General features: G+C 31.7%; 2 protein-coding genes across 2 annotated transcripts in view; one reads left to right on the forward strand and one right to left on the reverse strand.

Annotated features, from left to right (window-relative positions):
* The window catches only part of LOC134712722 (uncharacterized), a 95,785-nt gene that overhangs the window by 64,473 nt on the left and 6,107 nt on the right, over positions 1–25,205 (reverse strand). Inside the window, exons 2-3 of the mRNA XM_063574549.1 lie at positions 5,492–5,638; positions 4,973–5,099 (exon numbers count right to left, since the gene is read on the reverse strand). Of these exons, the coding sequence (XP_063430619.1) occupies positions 4,973–5,099; positions 5,492–5,638 (274 nt within the window). The remainder of the gene's footprint in view (positions 1–4,972; positions 5,100–5,491; positions 5,639–25,205) is intronic.
* Positions 1–25,205, forward strand: part of LOC134712720 (uncharacterized) — a 90,953-nt gene that overhangs the window by 8,279 nt on the left and 57,469 nt on the right. The gene's annotated exons all lie outside the window — the stretch shown is intronic.

A 25,205-nucleotide genomic window follows, 5' to 3' on the forward strand; every position in this document is an offset into this window, starting at 1 on the left:
TTTACCTTATTTCCTATTTGGGATCATTATATATGATCAGACTAAAAGTTGATAAAATATTACTAGCTTATTTCTCCCTCTCAAAATCTATACAAATATTTCTTAATCATATTGCTGATGACCCATCCCAGGTTGTACAAATGTCATGTTTTTCCATAAAATTGGAAGTACAACTGATTCTAGACAAGTTTATCATTGTTGTACAAGAACAGATAGATAGATATTAATGCTTTATATTATAATTTCAATGTGAACTGATTGTATTTTATGTTGATAATTGGGTAATGGACAGTCTCTTGTGAAAATAAAGAAATTTTCTGATTTTGATTTGGAAAAACAAAATAAACATTATTTGATGCTATAATTGTTGTATGATAAACCTCCCTTGCTAATCTTCTTTTACCTCCCTTGACAATAAATAGTGGTCAGTTCTATTTATCTTTAATTGGTCTTATCAGGTTTTTAGATGGATTACTTAAGAGGAAATCAATTCCCTAATTGGCGATAAGATATATTTCCTGACAAGATATAAACAGTACTTATCATTCACACATTTATAAATAGGTCAATGTGTTTTCATATTATTAACTTATTCCTAATATCAATATTAATAGCCCTTCCATACAGTTATTCCTTTTATCCAACTTCTTATGTTTTAGCCCATTTAAGCCTCAGTGATATATGTGTATGGGGATCCAACATTGTTCACGATTCCTTACATTGTATTAGGAAAGATCAGATTTGGCCTATCTGAACCATTTATAAAAGTTTGTATTATACTTAACATGGTTTTTTTTTAAAGATGATTACCTACATTTGAAGCCAATAAGAATATTTTTTTTATGTATTTATCCTATAGCTTTAGTCCATCTTTCATGCACATTTTCACCAAACTTTTTTTATTGAATACTCAACAATCTTCTCTTTATAATGCATTCTCACAGCATCACAAGCAAACATATCAATGGGAGTCAGAAAAGCTTTGTCTGTTTGCTTTTTAATGCATAATGGTAAAGTACTTAAAACATTTAAAATACAAGATGCAGGATTATACCTGGTGTGGCAGGATAATACCTGGTGTGGCAGGATAATACCTGGTGTGGCAGGATAATACCTGGTGTGGCAGGATAATACCTGGTGTGGCAGGATAATACCTGGTGTGGCAGGATAATACCTGGTGTGGCAGGATAATACCTGGTGTGGCAGGATAATACCTGGTGTGGCAGGATTATACCTGGTGTGGCAGGATAATACCTGGTGTGGCAGGATAATACCTGGTGTGGCAGGATAATACCTGGTGTGGCAGGATAATACCTGGTGTGGCAGGATAATACCTGGTGTGGCAGGATAATACCTGGTGTGGCAGGATTATACCTGGTGTGGCAGGATAATACCTGGTGTGGCAGGATAATACCTGGTGTGGCAGGATAATACCTGGTGTGGCAGGATAATACCTGGTGTGGCAGGATAATACCTGGTGTGACAGGATAATACCTGGTGTGGCAGGATAATACCTGGTGTGGCAGGATAATACCTGGTGTGGCAGGATAATACCTGGTGTGGCAGGATTATACCTGGTGTGGCAGGATAATACCTGGTGTGGCAGGATAATACCTGGTGTGGCAGGATAATACCTGGTGTGGCAGGATAATACCTGGTGTGGCAGGATAATACCTGGTGTGACAAGATGCAGGATAATACCTGGTGTGACAATATTCATTAATTGATCATTCTCATTCATACGAAAGGAAAAAAATCATTATTTCATTAGCAATTATTAGATTGACAATTGAATATCGGATATGTAAATCAAAGTTTTCATATCTTATTAATTTAAACATGATTTAAGACCAGAATGCAAATAAATGCAAATCAGCAAATAATATGACAAATAAAATGATTATTTAGAATATTTAATGAAACTTACTACGTTTCCGCTTGAGTGAACAAACACTACAAGTGTCAAGTCAGCCTTGATAATTATAGGATGACAATTTCATTGAATGTTATTTCACAAATCACTGGGGACAAGGTTTTGTCATTTTGGCCATCAGAAGCTGACTATATAGTATCATATTTCAGGCCATATTGAGCAATTTGATTATGAAATTATGTAATTCTTTCTGAATTTATTAATTATAATTGTTGTAATTCTCCAGGGCTATCTAAATAAATTGTTATGCCACTTAAATCATAGCTGTATACAGAAGACAGCAATGAAGGAATCGTTTTCCTATAATGACTGTAGCAGTTCATCTGAGTTATATTTTCTATTTTAAATGTCAACTTGTTTTATCTTGGGGAAAATATTGACCTTTTTTGCTAAGTCTAACTGTCTTTTGCAATAAAACATCATTTTATAGTTTTATTTTCTCCAGTTTTAATGTTTTGTATACAGGAAAAAGTGCCTGGCATATTTTACACATGTTTTCTTTACCATGCATAAAACATGCATGGTACTTTTTGCTGTGTAGCTATAGATGTTTAAGAAAGTATGTTTTTTTTTTTCTGTACAAATTTCATTTCAAATAAAGTATTTTGTATGAGTACAAGTATCATCCAGACAATGGTTGCTGTTTTATTAACATATATACAAAATCTTCTCATAATGACGTTTATCCTAAAGGTCAACATACATGCGAATGTTCATCTAGAATTAACATGACCACCCTATCTTTTTAAAATCTATGCCAGTTTGTATTTTCAAATTGGAAAACAAATATTAATACATCATTTAAAGTGTCTAACATTGGAAATAGTTTCTCTCGTTCAATGACCAAATCTAAGTATGAAACATTTTAGTTGTTTATTATCAAAATGTTACATTCTTTCCCTCCAGCAAATTCTACATAATTATATTATTCTAACAAGAAAAGTGTTATTAGTTCATTCTATGCTTTAAAAATCTTTGTAACAATTCTTTGTATTCTTATATCATTAATTATTCACTAATTTTAAGGCCAGAAAGTTTTGACAATTGTAACATCCGATTTAATTTCATTTTGAATGTTAGAAAAACATCGTGTGTTATTTTTCCAGATCAGCCTTCCACCAAACAAGACCATAGAAATATTCACGCTGGTATCTGTTTACTCTTTGTCTGAAAGTGTTGGTCAAAACAATGAATCAGCACCAATTTTCTCAATTGGATTTTGTTAATATTTCAGCCCAGATATAGGATTTTATTTATAATATTATGATCAGAAATTAAACCTAAAGTTTTAACTCTACTTTGGGTTTGGTTAGTTTTGTTGAAACAAGGTTTTTTTTATGTAAAAACAAATTTGATACTTTAAGGGAATCTTATTTCATAATTAAGTTTCATCTTACTTACTAAACTTATGGTAACCCTTACCTAAGAAATCAATATTTCAGGGAAATTGGTATCCCACCCCTTACCAAGAAATCCAGGAAAACTAGTATATCATGCCCCTACCCCAGGAATTTAGGAAAATTTGCATCCCCTGTGAATACCCAAGAAATACAGAAAAATTGGTATCCCGAGCCCCTACCCAAGAAATCAATGAAAATTGGAAGCAAACGGCCCTATCCAGAATCCATGAAATTTTGTATACCACACCCCTACCAAAAAATATCCAAAAAAATTGGTTTGCCACAGCCCACCCCCAAAAATCTAGAAAAATTGGTCTTACAAGACACTACTGTAAATCTGACACATTTCATTTGAATGAATTTCCTTTTTGTGTATATTACAGAAATTTACAGAAACATTTATATTGCAAAAGGACAGTAAGTTTTATCAAGTTCATTTCTAATTAAACTTTTACATGTTTAATATAATGGAATATAGCTTATCTTACCTTTATCTAAAAACTATGAATATGAGATGATATGAAACCAGTTTGCCATGAATAACATGTGATATATAAGATTTATTTAATTGCACAAATTCAGTTTTTTTTTAATTAAATATTCTGTCAAAAATACCTAAAAGACATTATGTCACACCCCTCATAAAAATATATGTATAGAAACACTCCCCTCTAACAAATTAAGTCATACTAAAGCAGGTGTTACCTTTCAAAAATATCCTGAAAATCTTAAAAACTCAAAGATACCATTGACAGAATTCATATTGTTAACATCATTGGGATAGAAAATAGATGAATATGGCTTTTGACACAATGTCAAAGAGCTTTCTGTGTGAAAGAATTTCAATTAATAAACACTTGATAATCCTTGCAGAGGAACTCATAAAAGATAAAATCAACATTTCTATTAATTTATGCAATGTTATTACAATCAGAACAGAAAAGTTAGAGAAAATAGTACTTAAAGAAATAGAGTTATTCCCCTTACTATAGGTAGAAACTTACAATCCAACTGAGAAAAAAACAGTAAATAATTCCAAGTAAAAAATGCAGAAACAAATCATGATGTAAGTTTTTTTATAAAGATAACAAAATAAAACAACCTAATTATCTATATGAAACCAAAAATGAATATTTGTCTAACCTTTTTCTTTAAATAACAGAGTTACAGAGTTATCTCCCATGGACCATCCAAAAATTATCTTGAAAGAAATTTGAAAAGAACATTTCTATAGTGACATACACAGGAATTCTTAGGCCAAACATATAATGGTTCCTAAGTAAATTTTATCCCTTACCATAGTCAAATAATGATAAAAACTTTATCCAAAAAGCAATTCAGCTTGTAGGAGCTGTTTTTATGTCGATTTAATATTGCTTTTTTTGTGTCTAAAAGAAAACCTGACTTTCTGAGACCTCTGTACAGGTTGAAAATAGTAGATATAACACATGCCAAGGTACAGGATGTTGGTTGGCAGACTTGTTCGGCAAAGAGGGGGGATAGTGGTATAGATAAACACTACATAAGCAATTATATCTGTTTGATTGATAGGTTGATCCATTGAATGATTGGTGTGTGTGTGTTTATCAGCTCAAAGAGACTTTTCACAGCAAGTCAAGGGTTCGATGCTATAACTTACCTTTTTCTGTGATCTGTAACTTGAATTTTGATTTGTAATTCCTGAGTTTTGACAGCAGCACTATGATGATGAATCCAATGATGATTGTTGTTATAGTGTAATCTGTATATCCACCAGGATCTTCACCCTGACAAACAAAATTGGTAACTATTTCATACAGTAAGTTCATGCTATGCAATATAAAAAATAACAACAATTGACTTCTAATTATTCTGAATGACAGTTAGCATTTCAGCAGTATTGCTTTATTTTTCACAAATGGTTTAAGGTTTATTTTGAGCTTGTTCTATAATTAAAATACAGATTTTTAATTCAACAATTATCTTGGATTAACATGAGGAGGCATAATATTTAGAAAATATCTAAAACTTAAAATTGTTAGTAAACTAAATCTGGTTCAAATCTAAGAATAAATACTGAAAATTACTGAGGTTTGTTAAAAGAAAAAGAATCGGGACTAAAAACTTCATTGGACATCAGGACAAATAGGGTCAGAGCCTACATAATATGAAGTCTTACAACTTGTATTTTGATGTACATATCATTGTCTGTGTATACTGTACTAGACCACAGTGAAGTGGATGGCTGATGGAAACTGTAAGATGTGTGGGTATGTAGGTCGAAGGTCACTAGGTTATCAGTGCTTGTTCCCAGGAAAACATCAGTCTGAAAAATAAAAAGTGGTTATTATTACATAATGTTGATGTAACAAAATATTATGTCAGAGAGAAAATACATTCCAATAATAAGTAGATAGGGTACATACAACCTCACACATTACATTCCTGACTTCAACAAGTGATTTTGAGTTACAATACTTTTAGTGGAAAATTGTTTTTTTTATGTTTTTCAACATGAACATTAATCTGTTAATTTGAACAGGACTTGGCAAAGATGGCAAGCTTGAGGTTATGTTGTAACTTTATATGTAGAAAGGTAGCTGATGTACCGGTATTTAGAGGAATTGAGCCGTCAGCTAAATAATAAGTAAAAACCTTTTATAAATAAGCAGGCCTCCTATTTTTCAAGACTACATGTACTTGTATGACCCCTCATATTATTTTCACTGTTCATTTAAAATGTGTGCATTTCACTACAGGTATTGCTTAGCTTTGGTTAAATGGATTTGTATGAAATAGAGATATGAATTTAACACTAACTACAGGTTGTGCATTTTAAATTCAAGGTTAATGTTTATAAATTAACATAATATGCCTTCAAATGATGCCATTAAATTCACAAATAACACCTCTTTATCATTCAAATTACCCTCTTTTCTAAGCACAATAATGCATAATTTTGTCACTTAAAACCTGAAAAAATATAAGTATTTACTTAAACTTAAAATCTGATTTAAATTCAGTTGTACTTCTTGGCCCTCTTCTACTAAAACACTAATGAAGTTAATGACAAAACAATAAACTAAGAAAACTATATATATATTGCAGACAGCAACCACAGACAACAACTGAATTAAAGACTCCTTTTAGGGACAGAATCATACATAATGTGTCTGTGCTAAACATGTTTATTTTCTAAGAAATAATTAAAAGTCTCTGACTTTGGATAGGGTTTGGGCAAACCAAAATAATTTAAAATTTGGTCTAATCATGAGAATCAAACAAAATCAATATTTTTAAGCATGAAAAAAACAGACAGACAGACAGACAGACAGACAGACAGACAGACGGACGGACAGACAGACTCGACCAACCGACGGACGGACAGACGGACACACAGACGGAAGGACGGACGGACGGACGGACGGACGGACGGACGGACGGACAGACAGACAGACAGACAGACAGACAGACAGACAGACAGACAGACAGACAGACAGACAGACAGACAGACAGACAGACAGACAGACAGACAGACAGACAGACAGACAGAACAGACAGACAGACAGACAGACAGACAGACAGACAGACAGACAGACAGACAGACAGACGTCCCTTTAGGACTTAAAATAGCTAAAATATAAAAAAAAAAGTATGACAAACTTTATAACTATTTGTTCAACATTAATTGAACATTAAATATTCTTTAAGTCTTCCCACACCCAGGTATTGTTTTACAAAAGTACACAGGTGTCTTAGTTTTCTTTTTAGAATTATGATCCAGTTCTAAAAAAAGATATAACATATTGATGATCTGATCTTCTCAGAGTAAACTGACTGGACAATTTTTATATTATCATTAATCTGCAAATTGGGAAACAGTATAAAAATTCAAACAGAAAAACCACAAACTCAGAATCAAACATTGGTGACGTGGACTGCTCACTGACAAGTAAAAAATTGGTTAATATAATACTGTCCTCAATGTGTCAACAATTACATTGCAATTATACACTCGGGTGAGCAGGGATTATACCTATATATCCTGTATATTATAAAAAATAAATTATGCAGTGTCATCTATCTTACAGAGGTACAATATTCTACAGTTCATATATATATCTCAATAAGTACTGTTCATCTCCAATATACATCACTGATCAATTACTACTACTAACTCCTATAAAACTTACATTTATGTGTTTTTATTAAAGTTAACATGTATTTTTATATATATTGGTGTGAATGGCACAACTTCATTCCACTACTCTATATGTATGTATCTAAATTACTTAAGACACATTAAATTAGCTTAAATCTACTTTTTACTATGAATTATTTTTTTCTCATGGTAATCAATCTTGATTAGAATCAAACCTCTCAGCGCTCCCATTTTCAGAGAAGTCGCATAGGACATATCAGGATTTAAATCAGACTGTATGGCAAATAGAGTGGATTTACGGAGTGAAAGGAGAGAGGTGCTCCTTGTTTCAAAATCTGATGATAATTTTCACTTCCCCCCCCCCCCCCATTCTGACAAAATCCACACAAATTGGGACCCAACAAGCATCAATGTATCCCTAATATATAAAAAAAAAAAAAACTTCTTGTAAAATATATAAAACTTCAGTTTGGAAGATGCTGCATGGTCTGATCCATTGTTTGTATTTTAAGTTTAGCCTAGGTAATTTTTTGTTTAGTAACTGTCCCAAGTTCAGATTATCTTGTAATACATAGTAGCTAGAATTAGATAATAGGATATTACAACAGTAAAACAAAGGTTTACATGTGCAAAACTTGTGATAGTGACATAATTATTGAAATGCAATATAGATCAATTTCATTTTCCCCCATTATTCTAGTGCAAAAATCTCATAAAATAAAACCACTGTGAAAGAGTGTTCTCATTTTAGTGACTTTATGATACCCTAAAGAGTCTTTATTCTATCAAATGTGTTTTGATTACTTTTGTATATCTATAAATGTAGGTTTCAGCAGACACCAATTTTGACACAAAAGGAGAATAAAGCAAATGTGATAATCCAATTCACAGGTGTTTTCAAGGACTAATTATTACCTATACCTATATATACAGGTGTACTGCTACACCCATGTGACTTTCCCCCAGTAATTATTACCCTTCCACTACCTATAAGTCTTAGTAGGGGGTAAATCATAAAGAAGAACTTTGTTGACATAAGGTTACCGATTATACACCAAACCATTCATGATTGTAAAATCTGTAGAAATGTATAATACTTATACTCAATGACAACAAAAAACTATTTTATTTGAACTTGTACCTAACAAAACCTACTATCAGAACTTACTATTATCTTCTTTCTAGGGCAATGTCATATGTATACCAGCACAAAATGTTGCTTACCTGTGATAAAATCAACGAATTCCATTATGCATGATGACTTGTTATATAAGATATATTGAATGCACAGGACCAAAACATTACTGAAAATTCAGATATCGGTTTATATAAAAAAGAAGATGTGGTATAATTGCCAATAAGACAACTCTCCACAAAAGACCAAATGAAATAGGAATTAACAGCTATAGGTCACTGCACTGTATACAGACTTCAACAATAATCAAAGGCTATATTAAATGCAAAGTCACCTTTAAAAAGACCTGAAATCACAATTGTAATACAAATCAAACGAGAAAACTTACAGCCTTAAATGAAAAAAAAAACCCAAATATGTAACACATCAACAAACGACCAATACTGAATTACAGGCTCCTTCCTGACTTGGGACAGGCACATACATACTGAATGTGTGGCGTGAAACATGTTAACATGCATTTATTATTGCAAAGCATGTTGACTGGTACACAATGAGATCTATATTATATAACTGCAAACAATTTGGTTCAGGAAAATCTCTCCTGGAATTATGAATGTGGTTCTTATAATTGCAAACTTGATGGTGTTCTGTTTTCGCATTTAAGAAAATAATAGTAATTTCTGAATTTCTAGTATATATTATTGGCTAACTGGGCAAAAAAAATAATGTATCATAAATTGACCTGGGCCAAAATATTAAATAATCATTGGGTTATGTTTGTTTTCTATATTGTAACTGCTGTCACAGCACTAGGCCAAAAATATTCTATACTTGTTTTCTGTGTCAGTGGCTGAGAGAGGTCATCTGTCTGAAAGCTTGTTTATATCAGTAGGTGACCTTAGGGGCAAGGCTTAAATCTATGAGTGTGTCTCGAATCTTTGCTTTACCTATTTGCTATGTTCTAAATTTCTAAGATTAAGGTAATCAAATGTATTTTTAGGGACAGTAAGCTCTTTTATATCCTTTTCTACAATCCAAGCATGCTTCATCAGATTTCCTACTAAAAAGCTAACAAGATTTCATCTTAACTCAGAATTAACCTTCAAATATTAAGTCTTAATAAATTCCATACCTTGAAGGAAGAACTAACAGTTTTTCTATGTGTTATTTTAAGCGGTTTACTGTTGATATTCCCTAAGTAGACAAATTTCCTTCAACGAATGTTAAAAAGTCAACTTCAAAGGTTTTTGTTAAAAAACTTTATTTGGAGTGGAATTCTCATGACTTTATAATTTTCATACTTAAAAGGGATTAATTTCATCAAAATCTAAATAAAATCGAAAAATTTAACTTAAGGGCAAATCTTCATTTAAAGTTATTTAGTCAGATTCTTACTTCTGATGATTGGATTAACTTAAACAGATACTGAAACAAGTTTTGTTTCTAGTTACTTAATCCGATTTATAACAACATGTATTTTCTATATCTGGGAGCCAAATGAGGCTCTGTCCAACATGATGTAAAACTGTGTTGATTGATTGCTGCTAGCTTAACATCCAGTGGCAATGAAATCTTATTAATGTTTCTTGACAATTATTAAAACAAAACATAAACATTGAACATAGTTAAAAAATCTTTTTTCATTATAACCAAGAGAAAAAGGATGGTTTTATGTCAGATTTTGTGGTTGTTTTTAGCTGTCCTATGATCTTCTTATTAAAACAGTTGTTGAAGTTTATAAAATAGATTTGTACAAGTATCCATCGGTCTGAGTTTGATGTTCAATTCTGCCGTCAACGATCAGTGTATTATTTAGCCTATAGTATAGTTGACGTATTGTATAAACTAGATTTGAAATAGGTTTTAGGACTATGATCAGTGTATAATTTAGCCTATAGTGTAGTTGATGTAGTGTATAAACTAGATTTTTGTACCAAGTTTTCCGTCTATGATCGGTGTATTATTTAGCCTATAGTATAGTTGACCTAGTGTTTAAAATAGATTTGTCTGTCGTCTAAGATCAGTGAATAATTTAGCCTATAGTATAGTTGACGTAGTGTATAAACTTGATTTGTCTGTCGTCTACGATCAGTGTATAATTTAGCCTATAGTATAGTTGATGTAGTGTATAAACTAGCTTTTTGTAACAACTTTAACAGATATAAATCTTACTCTGTGATATATGTATCAGACATCAGAGACTTTTATCTTATATCTAGTAATAATACCATTTAAAAGCGTAAATCTTTAGATTGATATCATAATATTGAGGTATTAGTTTATAAATTGGGAAAAATTTATTTCTTATGATATAAAAATTGAATTAAAAATGTCAGTAATCAGATGAATTGATTTAAAGAAGTCATTTTAGCATTATAAATACATGCCTTAAAAAGTTAATTAATATACTAATGAGTGATAAATACTTTAAATACAACTTCTTAGACCAGGATTAAGTTTCAAGATTATTAAAGATTAGGATTTAATCAAAATTTATTTTCTAATTCAGATTATTAGGTATGTATAAGAATGTAAGATATATAACCCATTACTAATACAAAAACAATTTTGAATGAATGTTTGACAAGAGTTGAACAACCCGCAGACGTTTGCATCAGTTTCTAGGTGCAACTGAAAGCCTTTACATTAATTGTGTAACTATAAGAAGTAGACAACTCTCATTAAATCTAACTCAATTCACCTTAGAACAACTTCTTTATCCTGGTACTAGACCACTAAGCCATCAAATCTCATTTATGACCCTAGAATAACTTGTTGGTTAAGAATCTTTCTCAGTATCAATATATTTATAAGAAGAACACTAAGAAGATAACATATTATAAGTCAAAGGGTACCTACCATCCTTCTTCCATATTTTGGAAAGAGCTTGTTAGTAAACCCTACTTTTTACTAGATTTACATGTCAGTTTAGATTTTGAACATGTGGTCATACTGGGTTATGCAGCCCATAATATGATATTAATTTGGACAATCAAATGACATTTAACATTAAAATACAGTATGCTAACTAACAGTAAAGCACTAAATATACAAGATTTTAAGTGGGTATGGGTATCAACATTAACTATTACACTGATGGCATGCTTGCTAGTATTCATATACCTTTATAATCATTCTTTATCTATTTCTTCTTAAAAGCATTCACTGTAGGCAAATTCAGGTAATTTACCAAATAAGAAGATTTTTTTACTATGCCCCATTAACATTATTACGTACACTTGATAATTTTCCATTTAGAGTTTACATTCAGTGAATTTGACACCAAATCAGATATCAGGTGGTTTATCTTATCCAATCGACACCAGATAAGTACCAGCCGAGATATATCCAGCAACTTAATAACTCTTCTCATATTTCCTGTCATATTAACATATCTACGATAATAAGAAAGAGGAGAAGAGTTATTGTTGGATAAATTAGTACACAATCTATCCACACATAAATATCAAATTTACTCCTATTCAATGGATGAGTAGAAATATAGTACATTCTATTTCTACACTGAATTTGTAATGAAAGCATTTTTCAATTCAGACAAAAAAAGATATTTTGTCTATGTTATATTCCTAAAAAAGTAACAGTGGGTCTGTGTATATTAACTACAAATATAGTTGAACATGGTCACAAAGGTAGGAAAACGCTTGGTGACCATAGTTGACCATGGTGTAAAGCATATCCAACCATGGTTTGACCATATTGACAATGGCGTGAAATGGTAATGATGGTCCACCATAGTCAGATAAAACTGGGAATGGAAATGGGGAATACATGTATTTCAAACAAACAACAACCCAACCAAAGGGCAGAAACATGACAATAAAGAGTGTAAGATTAAGGAAAAGACTCATACACTTGAAAATGAATGGCATAACGTTGACCTCCAAATGTATGGAGCACCATTGGAGCCAAAACATGGTGTTTTGGGTACGGCCGTCATATAACAGTCCCCCAATGATAAGGGTTATAAGGCAATCGTATTTGAAAATCATGAAAATTCAGAGTAGCTTTAATACAATCTTTTCTTGGAATACATTTTTGTACTAAACATGACTACTTAACTGCTAATGTATCTCAATAATATATTAACTTCTGGCTGTTGCTCTGCTGTCATTGCCATAAATCAGTTCTTCTTTGAAATATAGAGAAATAACTAACCTTTAACTTGCCTTGAGTATTTAAATTATTAATTAATCATGACTTCAGTAATGAAAATAAATTGTATGTTGTCAGCTAAGAAAAGTACAAACTATATAGGAAAAGTTTTGAACTTTTTTAGAAATTGAAAGATTGTGACCTTGACATATGGTATTGACACAAGTGTAATGCTGAAGACTATGTTGAGTTTGTCTTTTATCTTATTTGTGTTGTTGCATTGCAATCTGAGGGATGTATACTGCACATCTCCTTTTGTTCAAAGACTACTGAAATTGTTCTCAGGTTGAATTATGAAATACATCAGACTTTTGCTTTTAAGAGCATGGGATTGATGGTTTACATGTTGCTTGATCTTTACTTTTCTGTTACAATTTCTCTAAAGTATAACTGTTGTCCTTTAATTTTGTCAAGTATATTTTTGGTCATGTTGTCTGTTTATCATCATATAAAAGGACTTCGTAAATGTCCCCTTCATATTTTCACCCTCTATTTAAAAGTCATCAAGTCGGTCTATCATCAAGGGCACCTGTTCAGTCTGAGCTACCACTTTAAACAGATAACATTTTGTGGTTTTCTATTTCATCAACTTAAAACATTTAAATATTCTTTTCTTTGTATTTCTTTTTAGGTGTTTGAAGTTTGTCTACTTAATTTAAGATCCCTTTGAACTTGTTCAATGACTTTTTTAAACTCTTCACTAGTTGCACACTGACAGAACAAATCAAAGTCTTTATCGACTATATCTTCCCTCATTTTTTTTCTTGTTTGTTTGTTTTATTGTATATATTTCAGTAATGACTTTGATTTTGTCTAAGTTATAGTTGAGGGTTTCAGTCTAAAGGAAACTGCTTGAAATTTGAACCAGATTAAATTGCTATGATGTTGTAGACCAGAACCAACTTTTGTTTTGATAGCAATAGATGAGTATTCTAAAAGATTTATTTAAAGCTAACTATCATTACCTAACTGATCAAAATAGATCCAACTTCTAAGAATTCAGTGTTTGCAATTGGTCCATTAAAGAACACTAACAAATAATGGCTAACCAATTAAAAATAAATTTAAATAATCAGAAGAATTAAGTGCTTGGCCATTCATTAAAAGACAAAACAAGTTGAAAAAATAAGATTTGTTTTAAATAAAAGAATAGAACTGTCCCCTTCCCGTCCAAAATTACATATATCTACCAAAGGACACTATTCCAATAAGACTTTTTCTTTTAAACTCATTCATTAAAACAAGTAATGAAGGCGTGAGAATACTTACTATGCAATTTTCCATGCAATTTATAATTCCAAGAGCATAGGAAATTCTCATAAACATGGTTTATTGGTGCTGATATTGAAATTGTCCAAAACATTGCTAAGTGTAACTATTGATCTTATTTTCATAAAATTCCGACAAGGAAATGTGTAAGCTTGTAGTGTGCTTACAACATATGTATGAAGCAAATTTCATAGAATTTTTATTCTAAGGGCATTAACCCTTAAAAAATTGATCCGGACTTAAAATTTCAGATGTGTCTGAGACATTGCTGATGTAGCCTTTCATATTTTTCTAAATCTGACAAGAAATGCAGAGTTGAGAGAGCTTACATTACTAGACGGATGTAAAGACAGTTTAGACCTTAACATGCCTGGTATTTCTAATGTCTCCATCCTCTGTGTTGTGTTGGGGGACAACATGATAGTTAAATCTCAAAAACAAATCTACAGAGGTTAATACAGGTCCATTGTAATGTTCTCTCCTTATAATAAATCATAACACACTACATGTTCTTAATAGTGTATCTTTGAGCAAAAAATTATGGGTTATTCTTTATAATGGTAAATGGATAAAACCCATAAATGTAGAAGAATAAAACGTCACAGGAGAAAAGGTCACAATAATAGTTTACTTTATAGAGCAAAACTTTAAATTTGTTGTATAGGTATCTTTTAATTTATTCTAATATACGTAGATTTTCCACCAAAGATCTCTTTGGACATACACTTTGCAGTACAAAGTTTATAAATCTTCTGTAATATACAATATGCAAATGACCACTAAATAAACACTACAGTATATAGACAACTTTGTCAAAAAGATATTTATTCTAATGTCATTTGAAATGTTTGTTTCTCTAAGTGATCCATATTGACTGAGTTAGTCACCCAGGTCGATGGAGAATACAAAACACAACCTTTCTGTTATAAATGATTTAGGCAACCTCCCCCAAAGTAAACTCAAATAAACTCTGTATGCAATATGACTTTTCAATACGCTTATTTGCATTTAATGAAAATCAAAATATTTTGCTGACTAACTATACATATCAAATTTGGCATGATTTATGTATTAGGGTATACTGGGGTTTGAAAAAGGTGCCTCATAATATATGATAACCTTTGACAATCTGATTTGTATATTTACTGTATTATAATAATTTATTTAATATAATCAAATGAGATGTTTTTTGACACAGAAAATTCAAACTGAATGATTCCGTGGATTTTTTTATAACTAGGTAAGGAAAATAGTTGTGATATAAGTATTCTTGAAATGATTCAGCCAAACTTTACATATTCTCTGCTATTATTTTACTGCATTATTATTGTGTTTATTGTCACAGGCATCTCCTGCTATGCATGCATCACCTATCATGCAAATCCACAATTAGTAAAATTACAGAATGAGATCAGGCAATTGGTCTAGTTGAAAAAGAAACACATGTCATTGGTCAACTATATATTCATGATGGTGAGCATAAAACTGTAGACAGTGGAGGAGTCAACTGGTGAGTGTACCATCCACAATGCTGACATTAGGATGATGCCATCCACCATGCTGACATTAGGATGATGCCATCCACCATGCTGACATTAGGATGATGCCATCCACAATGCTGACATTAAGATGATGCCATCCACAATGCTGACATTAAGATGATGCCATCCACAATGCTGACATTAGGATGATGCCATCCACAATGCTGACATTAAGATGATGCCATCCACCATGCTGACATTAGGATGATGCCATCCACAATGCTGACATTAGGATGATGCCATCCACCATGCTGACATTAGGATGATGCCATCCACCATGCTGACATTAGGATGATGCCATCCACCATGCTGACATTAGGATGATGCCATCCACCATGCTGACATTAGGATAAATTAAGACACATTGTTATAAATACAATACTCAGGAGATAGGTACTCAACTAGCACATGACATAAGATGTTTTGAGACAATTTCTTTACAAAATAAGGCAGTTAGTTTTCTCGTTTGAATTTTTTTACATTATCATTTCAGGGTCTTTTATAGCTGACAATGCAATTATGAGCTTTGCTCATTGTTGAAGGCTGTAATGGGACCTATAGTTGTTAATTTCTGTGTCATTTTGGTCTCTTGTGGACAGTTTTCTTATTGGCAATCACACCACATCTTCTTTTTTATATTATGTAAATTACATAGGACTTAATTGAAATCTGGTAACAGAGCCGAAGAGTAAACTAGGTCATCTGTCTGTGTGATGAATGTACATGCCTGATTCCCCCTAATGGTATCTATATGATTTAGGATCTACTACAAAACTTGACTATACCTGAGATTTAGTACAAGTTATGACATCTAGATATATTATCTTATCCAGGTGACAGAAATTATCTTATTTCTATAATTACAATATGACTGATCATATTTCTATTTTATAATTTTGATAACACAATTGACAGAAACTTAACCAGAAAGTATCAGGTGTCTGTGTGGGGTAATGATCTGTAAGAAATCATACAGATATTTCTAACTTAGCTTTTTCTTGGTATTATTTTACCGAATAAATATATTCACCTTGTCTTTTTGACCTGTGTTACTGTTAACCAAATCATATGATATATATATTACAAATAAACAATATCATGTGCAAAACTTATTCTTCTGATTCCCACTTACACGTAAAATGCATGATTTCCTTGTCAAAAAACCCATTCATAAAATATTTCCTATAAATAAATTCTTAAAGTTAACAATAGGGACTAATCAAAAGTTTGTTTGTATATAAATTGACCTTTACCCAGCACCACTGTAAAAAGCCTTCCCTATGAAATTATTGTTATATTGCAATTTTAGTATTTTTACTGTTTACTTTTGCATTTTATTTGGATCCTTTTCAAGATCATATTGAAAGTAAAAGATAAGAAATAAAATTCAAATAGTTTCAATACCTACTTTATAACACAAGATAATGAAAAGCGCAAACAGAAAATATATTGAAAAATTAAAGGCTTAATTTAGACATGACAATTATTTTTCCTATTCTTTATAATTTCTGAGTTTTCCCTAAAACTACAATAAGAAAGGGATTTGAATTCATTAACCAACTTCTAACATGGACTATCTGACTGTATAATGATCACTTTCCCCTGAAGACTGATATAAAACACAGATAACTTTATAATCACTACTTTTTACCTGTTTATAATGCTTTGTAGGTGTAAAACAAAAAAGATATTTTTTCTCTTTTGATGTAAATATGTTGTTGTTTTGAGTCCCTCTGCCCTGCTGAATTTTTTGTTAAATCTGACAGATAATCATGCCTTAAGGACAATAGACAATAAAATTAAGTAACATAATCCATCCTAGAAAGTCTAACTCTGAATCCATCCATGCATTGCAAAAGTCTTGCATTGCAAAATTCACTGCATTTTTACATCACCATGCCATGGTGTGCATCTGAATGTGCATATTTTACTTTATCTGGATAATTACTTCACAGCTAAAACATCCTACATGAAACTTCTCAACCGAATTTCTAATTTCTTAATAAATTTTGATTTTTGATAAATCAAATAGGGTTTTCAGTGAAATTTTTCCAAACTTAATTGTGTCATTGACCTACATTTTAAAACATAAAATTTGTTAAAAGTAGCTCGCCCATAAAAAAGATGTTGGTTTGAAAACACATTTCATTACCACTTAACAATGCCGTCTGAGGGCTTTCATACTTGGTTATAAAGTTTGATGTGCCGATTGTAATCACTGAATCACAATTCATTCATAAGATTGTACCTGGTATCATATTGAGTCGGACTAACCACAGTTTTAATTAATACCAACCAGCTCCGATGTTCTATGTAGTTATCAGATGGTCCACAATTACAAACCATTTTGTTGAACAATAGCTTACATTTAAACTTTATCAACAGATATGATACATGTAATTAAAGGGTGGTTAAGCAGCTTATACTTGACGGCAAGGAACCAGATGATAGCTCTGTATTGATCAAACATTTCATCCCCTCATTGTCATCCCATACAATACATATATCATATACAATATTGTTCAATAGACCACGAGAGGTGAACAAAATCTTCCACGTCATTTAATCATTTCAAACTTTGACACAAGGAAACACTGTCCTTAATAAAATATTTCCTTTTCATTGTTATAAATCACTGTGATTTCAATATGTTCAATCTAAATCCTAAAGTTTGTTGGGCTGCTGTCATATCTCGCATATAAGGCCAAACAAAAAAGTATGTGTGTTTACTGTAACATGCTAAAAAAAAAAGGGTAGGTAGGTAGAGATTTTTTTTAATTTTACATTTAATTTTTTTTTTTGACATTGAGTCTATTGGGAGCAACATTATGACTTTAAAAGTGCTTAATCAAAAATGGTCCAAAAAACTGTTAGGGTTGTTAGGAATACAGTAAACACACATACTTTTTAGTTTGGCCTAATATAAGACGTAGGACATTACTACAGAATCTAAATAGATTACTTTGCTCACCTGTCAAAAAAGATTTCTACATGTACATGTACTTAGGAAAAATAATTAGTGCTTTTGTTATTTCCTGATTTCAGAGTTTCACTTTTTTATAGACAAGTTATTTCCTGATTAGTATTTTCATTCAAAAGAACTAATATAATCACTACTATTCATTTAAGCTTCCTTATTTTTTCATTGATACTTTTGACTACATGTAAAGGACTGAATTCCAAGTCAATCATGTTTCCAAAGTCTAAAGGGGATCGAATCAGCCCTCTGGGTGGTCTTAGACATCATCCATGTTAAATGCAAAATTAAAAAAAAATCTAACTGGAGAAAAACAATTGTAAGGTACAAACATTTCAGGAAACCTAAGATTTTTTGTAAAAAGAGTCATTGAATATGTGTAAACAAAATTTATGCATGGAAAAAATGACCCCAGTTTCTGCTCCCATCAGTTTAGAGCTCAGAAGTACATGGATCTAAAAGGCCTGATGGCAGACAAAAATGGCTAAGCAATTCTGAAGTATCGTACTACATGTATCACTTGACAAAACTTATAATTACTAAACAGGAAAGGTGAGCTCTTCTTAACCACAACCACAATTTATTACTAAAATAAAATATGAATTTTGTCAAATTTATGACAGGGAAATCCTGTCTACAATAATTTACACAGGAAGTTCATTCAACTTTTTTTGCCTAAAGAATCGTCTCAAATTTTACAGATATCCGTTTATTTTCCTTAAATCTACCCTATAGCATATTATTTTTATAGGATTTTTCATACATCATAACTGCACTTTTCTATAAAAAAAAAAAATACATAGTCAGTGAAAGGTTAAGTTACAAGGTTAATCCTACCTATATATTGTAAAAAAATTGTAATAGGACATATTTTAAATAGAGACAACCACATCCTACAAGACATTGCAACCAATATGAATAAGGTGATAAAACATTATCAATCTAATTTTTTTTGTACTCTATCTGTCAAACTATTATACAAAGCATATTATATAAACATTCCCTTCAGTCAATATGACAAATTTAACATGTAATTTTAATGTGAATTTAAAACTGCATAACATGGATTAAGTCATTTATAATTACCAAAAAAACACACTGTGACGTACTGATGCTTTAAAAGCTGATTTTCTATGGAATTTTGTAAATGTTTAAGTTTTAACCTATTTATATGATTGGTTAAATTAAGTTTTGAGTACTTGTGTTTAAGCCATCTGCCTTTTTCATGCATTGATTGTCGAAAAAAAGGGGGGTTCAAACTAAGGGAACCCTCCCCCTGGATCCGACACTGTTAGCTTTAAGAAAACGTAAAACTAATACAATGTAATGTATCAAAGTTACTTAAAACAACTTGATATAAAAATTGATGTGGTTTGATTGTAGCCAATGCAACAAATCTTTGAGACCAAATGTCACAAAAATTAATGACTTTCAGCAATGGCTTAATTTAAGTACAAAATAATGAATGAAAATCAAATATGATACACAGCAACAAACGACAACCACTGAGTTACAGGCTCCTTACTAATCTTTCCTTTGGTCGAAATATAACAGTTTTACACATGTTTACTTCAAATTTCACTCATCATTTTGACATATAATTCAAGGTTTACACTAAATTAATAAGCAAAGAATGTCTTACAGATGCCTCAAAACTGCCAAGTTTTATCATAATATTATAGGTATTATTAGGAAACAAAAACTGTTTTGTTTAAAACTTATGGAATAGGTTCATATAAAAATACATAGAGTTTGGTTTTATCACTTCAAAATTTATAAATACATGTAAAATATGCATATTATTTCTAAATTCCAACATTGATGTATTAATGAAACCAATACAGGATACTAGCAGTAACTGTTTGTCATGAATAATCAGGTTAATGTACAAATTACATGACAAAACAGATGACCTATACCACTTCAATACTATCAAAACATACAAGTCAAGACTTAAAATATATGTTATTGTCTGTCTTAGACAAATTCTGACACCACTCAAAAGGAATGTTATCATTCTACACCCCATTCTAACCATTGTACAAATACTGAAGACAACCTTTGCCCTGAAGAAAGTCCTGTTTTTACATAGACGTTAGAAACTTAGACATTCCTAAAAATGAAACCTATTCAACATCTACAGATCAGATATTTGACATCAAATTACAGCAGACTCTTTTGACACAGCTTTCTGACAGAAAACATCAGGCTTTTCATACATGTTATATTAATGCCGACACATATGCAAGAAGGATTTAGATATACTATTAAAAACTTTATCTCTAGCTATATAAAAGACTATAATATACTTTATAATTTCTCAAAATAAGTTTATGTTCTTTAAAATTTAGTATTCCTCAACCAAATGTAATGAAACTGTAAAACAATGCTAAGTACCACCCACGGGGGGGGTCTCTTCCTATATAAAGGTATATACATATGTGCCGCTGGAATGGGTCCCTTTTTTGATCCGTCAAATATATCAATGGGGTGCAATTTTACCGAGGAAATATATCAATAGGTAGTAATTGACCGATTGTATATGCATATAGGTACTATTTGAGCTGATAAATATATGAATGGGTTATGATTTCGCTGTGAAATATATGTATAGGTAGGGATTTCACAATTATTCAATATATGAATGGGGGGTGTTTTTAAAATCCCAGCTGCACACCTGTACCCAAAATCCCATGTTGAGACCCCCCCCCCGTGGTACCACCAAACACAGATCAAGATCCAGTTTTGGCAGTGTTATCAAGTAATGTCCCTATGCACCCTTAAAAATGGATGAATTTGCTGTATGTTTACAAGCTGAGGCATCTGTCCCATGGACACATTCTTAGTTTTATAGCTAGTCAGTATAGGAAAATTATGTTGTCTTTTTTAATATGAAAGGTATTGTATTTTTGTGTTTTTACCTGTCTGAAAAGGTATATTTTAGTGTTTTTACTGCTATTGTCATGATTACAGAAAGGTCTATTCATGTTTTAATACTGCTGATGTTAAGAGGATTTGTCAGTTTACATTTATATATATATATAAAACAACACTTCTTGCTCATATTTTTTGGAATTTAACAGATATATAAATATTTTGTTTGTTTCTTTAAGTACAAAGGTATTTTATATCTTAGTAATATGCATACTGTCTAGTTGGTTTTTTGTACTGATAGACTGTGTACGTAACCATCATTCTTTTTTCACAGTAAGCATAAAGGTGTATAGTTTATTTGTATTTCAATTGATGGTGGTATAAGGATTATATTTTATGGCTAGCGAGGTGTTATCTATTTATGTTCTGCTTACTCAAGCATTTTTAGTGAAATTATGTGTCTGCATTTACATCAAAATTCTAATTTATTCAATTCACCTTGTTTGTTCTTTTCACTCTACGGTACGTATGCCAAGTATAAATGGCGTGATTTCATGCGTGTGCTTGTACTTTCATCCTTTTATCTGAGGATTATGCATACTTACGACCATGGATGACTTTTTTTAAACTAGTGTCATTTTGATATCCTTAAGGAATTGGACTGTTATACGAATCCAGTCAAACTTTTGAATTTAAATGATTATTCTCACCATTCTGTTTTATAAGAATAAAACTTTTGTTGGCTGTTTTAAGAAGTACTTTAGTACAGTTTTGCTATAATAATATTAATGTTCATAAACCATTACCAAAAAAAATTTAAAGAAGAGAATTTCACAAAATGTATTAAATAAAATAAAAGCCAGTCATTGATTATATTGCGCTGATTTATAAAAATGTTAACTATAACAATCATGCTTTAAAAAAATCAGTTTATATAGAGTACATGTATTAACGTGTAGGCTTTGATCATCGTTGAAGGTGGTAATGGTGACTTAAAGCTGTTAATTTCTGTGTCATCTGGTATTTTGTGGAGAGTTGTCTTGTTGGTAATCATACCGCATTTTCTTTTTTATGTCATAATTTAAGTTCAAGGACTCTTCATTAACATGATTAATGGAACAATAAATATCCTTATTCTTAATTTTCATTCTCATAATAAACAAGTGAAACTGCGAGCTACTGCTCACTGATGATACCCCTGCCGCAAGTGGATAATATTAATAGTGTAAAAATATGCAAGTGTTCGGTAAACAGGAAGTTGTCGAGTGATGAATCTGAAAACACATCACACGGTATAGCTGACTTATATAAATCCGGAAACCAAATTTCAGAAATCCTTGTTTTGTAGTTCCTGAGAAAAATGTGACGAAAAATTTCAACTTGGCTATCATGTGTAAAATCATACAAGTGTTCGGTAAACAGGAATTTGTCAAGTGATCAATCTGAAAACGCATCATACGGTATAGCTGACTTAGATAAACCCTGAAATCAAATTTCAGAAATCCTTGTATTGTAGTTCCTGAGAAAAATGCGACGAAAAATATTCATTGGACGGACGGACTGACGGACGGACAGACTGACAGACAGACAGAGGTAAAACAGTATACCCCCTTTTTAAAGCGGGGGTATAAATAGAAACATTAAAACTGCACATGCAATTAAAATGATCAGTTAAGTAACAGACAATTCGCAATACAAACTGGTATCATTCAAATAAAAAGTGAAAATCATAAGCTAAAATATCTGTCATCATGGTCATTGAACTGAAAAAAACAGTTTAATGTCAACAACTGACAACAACTGAAAAGTCAGTCAAGTCAGTTGGATTTAGGTCTTAAAAATGTCTTATTGTTAAAAGGAACAGGTATAATGTATATTTGCTCTATCTTTAACAAATTATAGTCTTTCAGACATAATTATAAGAATCAGCCCCAAAGAAAATCCACTCTTTCCGTTGTAAAGAAAATCATCCCATAAGTAACCAGCCTTTCAATCCTTACTTGCTAAGACTGACAACCCTTTGCATATTAAATGTTTGTTTATATACCCAGAACTTCTAGTCTTCTATGAAGTAAAAACTTTTTCTAACCATTCAGTAATGTGTACCATGTGACCTTTTGTCTTACAAGGTTAAATAGATCCTGTTTGAAATTTTTACCTGTCTTTTTTACCTGACAGAAAGGAAAGCACCATCCCAGCTTTAATACCTAGAATTATCAACTTTTCTTCTAGAATTATTAATTAAACTTTTTTTGAAAATGTGTATAATGAAAGACACTTTTGGGGAGATGAACAAGGTCAATGATGGGAGTCATATTTATCTTGGGTTACATATCTAAACAAAAGTATTACATCAGTGGGGTTTTACTATTTCTCAAACAAAGTTATGTCATCACTTGAAATTCATACATTTTATCTTAAAATCTTGTGTGTTCTGCTCTTTGCACTCTTTTGTGCTATTGAATGCTCATGAGTGAAGAAAAGTACTTTAGTCAGAAATTGTATTTTTGTCCACTGCAAAAGAGAATGTTAAAGAATGTTTTTAAAATTAAGGTTCATAATCTTTTTGTTGAAAGGATTCTTTAATATACTGGACCATACTGGATAGATGGAGATTACACCAAATCTCCATCTTTTGACAAAGGGTATTACCCACCAACAGAAAGAAACAGAACTTGAATTTAAAATGTTGTCCTTTGGAGATAAAGGGTACCAAAAACAACTATTCAATGCATGTGACCTACGTCACAAATCTGAGTTAACCTTATGTCTATGTGACATAGGTTCAAGAAACTACAAATCTATACTAGTGGCCTACACCACAAATCTAAATAAACCTGGTGTCCTTGGGACAATGGGTCCAAGAAACTACAAATCAATACTAGTGGCCTACATCACAAATCTAAAAAAAACATGTCATTGTGATGATGGGTCCAAGAAACTACAAACCAATACCAGTGGCCTACATCACAAATCTAAAAAAAACATGTCCTTGTGATGATGGGTCCAAGAAACTACAAACCAATACCAGTGGCCTACATCACAAATCTAAAAAAACATGTCATTGTGATGATGGGTCCAAGAAACTACAAACCAATACCAGTGGCCTACATCACAAATCTAAAAAAACCATGTCATTGTGATGATGGGTCCAAGAAACTACAAATCAATACCAGTGGCCTTACAAATCTAAATAAACCTGTTGTCCTAGTGAAGATGGGTACAAGAAACTACAAACCAATAATTGTGGCCTTACAAATGTAAATAAACATGTTGTCCTTGTGACATAATGAGTCCAAGAAACTACAAATCAATACTACTGGCCTACATCACAAATCTAAGTAAACATGTTGTCCGTGTAATAATGGGTCCAAGAAACTACAAACCATTACTAGTGGCCTTACAAATCTAAATAAACTTGTTGTCTGTGTGACAATGGGTTCAAGAAACTACAAACCAATATGAATGGCCTAACAAATCTAATTTTGCGTTCACACTAGAATGTGGGGTAACTAATCTGAGTTCGCCCCACTTTAACTCCACCTCAGATGAGAGGTAATTTTAATCCAGGTTCGCCCCAGTTTAACGTGTTCACACTATTGGAATTTAATCCGGATTAAATAATTTGGGTCAAACCCAAAATGCATAGTGTGAACGGGGTATAAGTAACTCTGTTGTTGTTGTGACAATGGGTTCAAGAAACTACAAACCAATATGAGTGGCCTTACAAATAGTCTGTAACCCTGTTGTTGTTGTGAC

This window comes from Mytilus trossulus, chromosome 3 (genome assembly GCF_036588685.1).
Source record: "Mytilus trossulus isolate FHL-02 chromosome 3, PNRI_Mtr1.1.1.hap1, whole genome shotgun sequence".
Lineage (NCBI taxonomy): Eukaryota > Metazoa > Mollusca > Bivalvia > Mytilida > Mytilidae > Mytilus > Mytilus trossulus.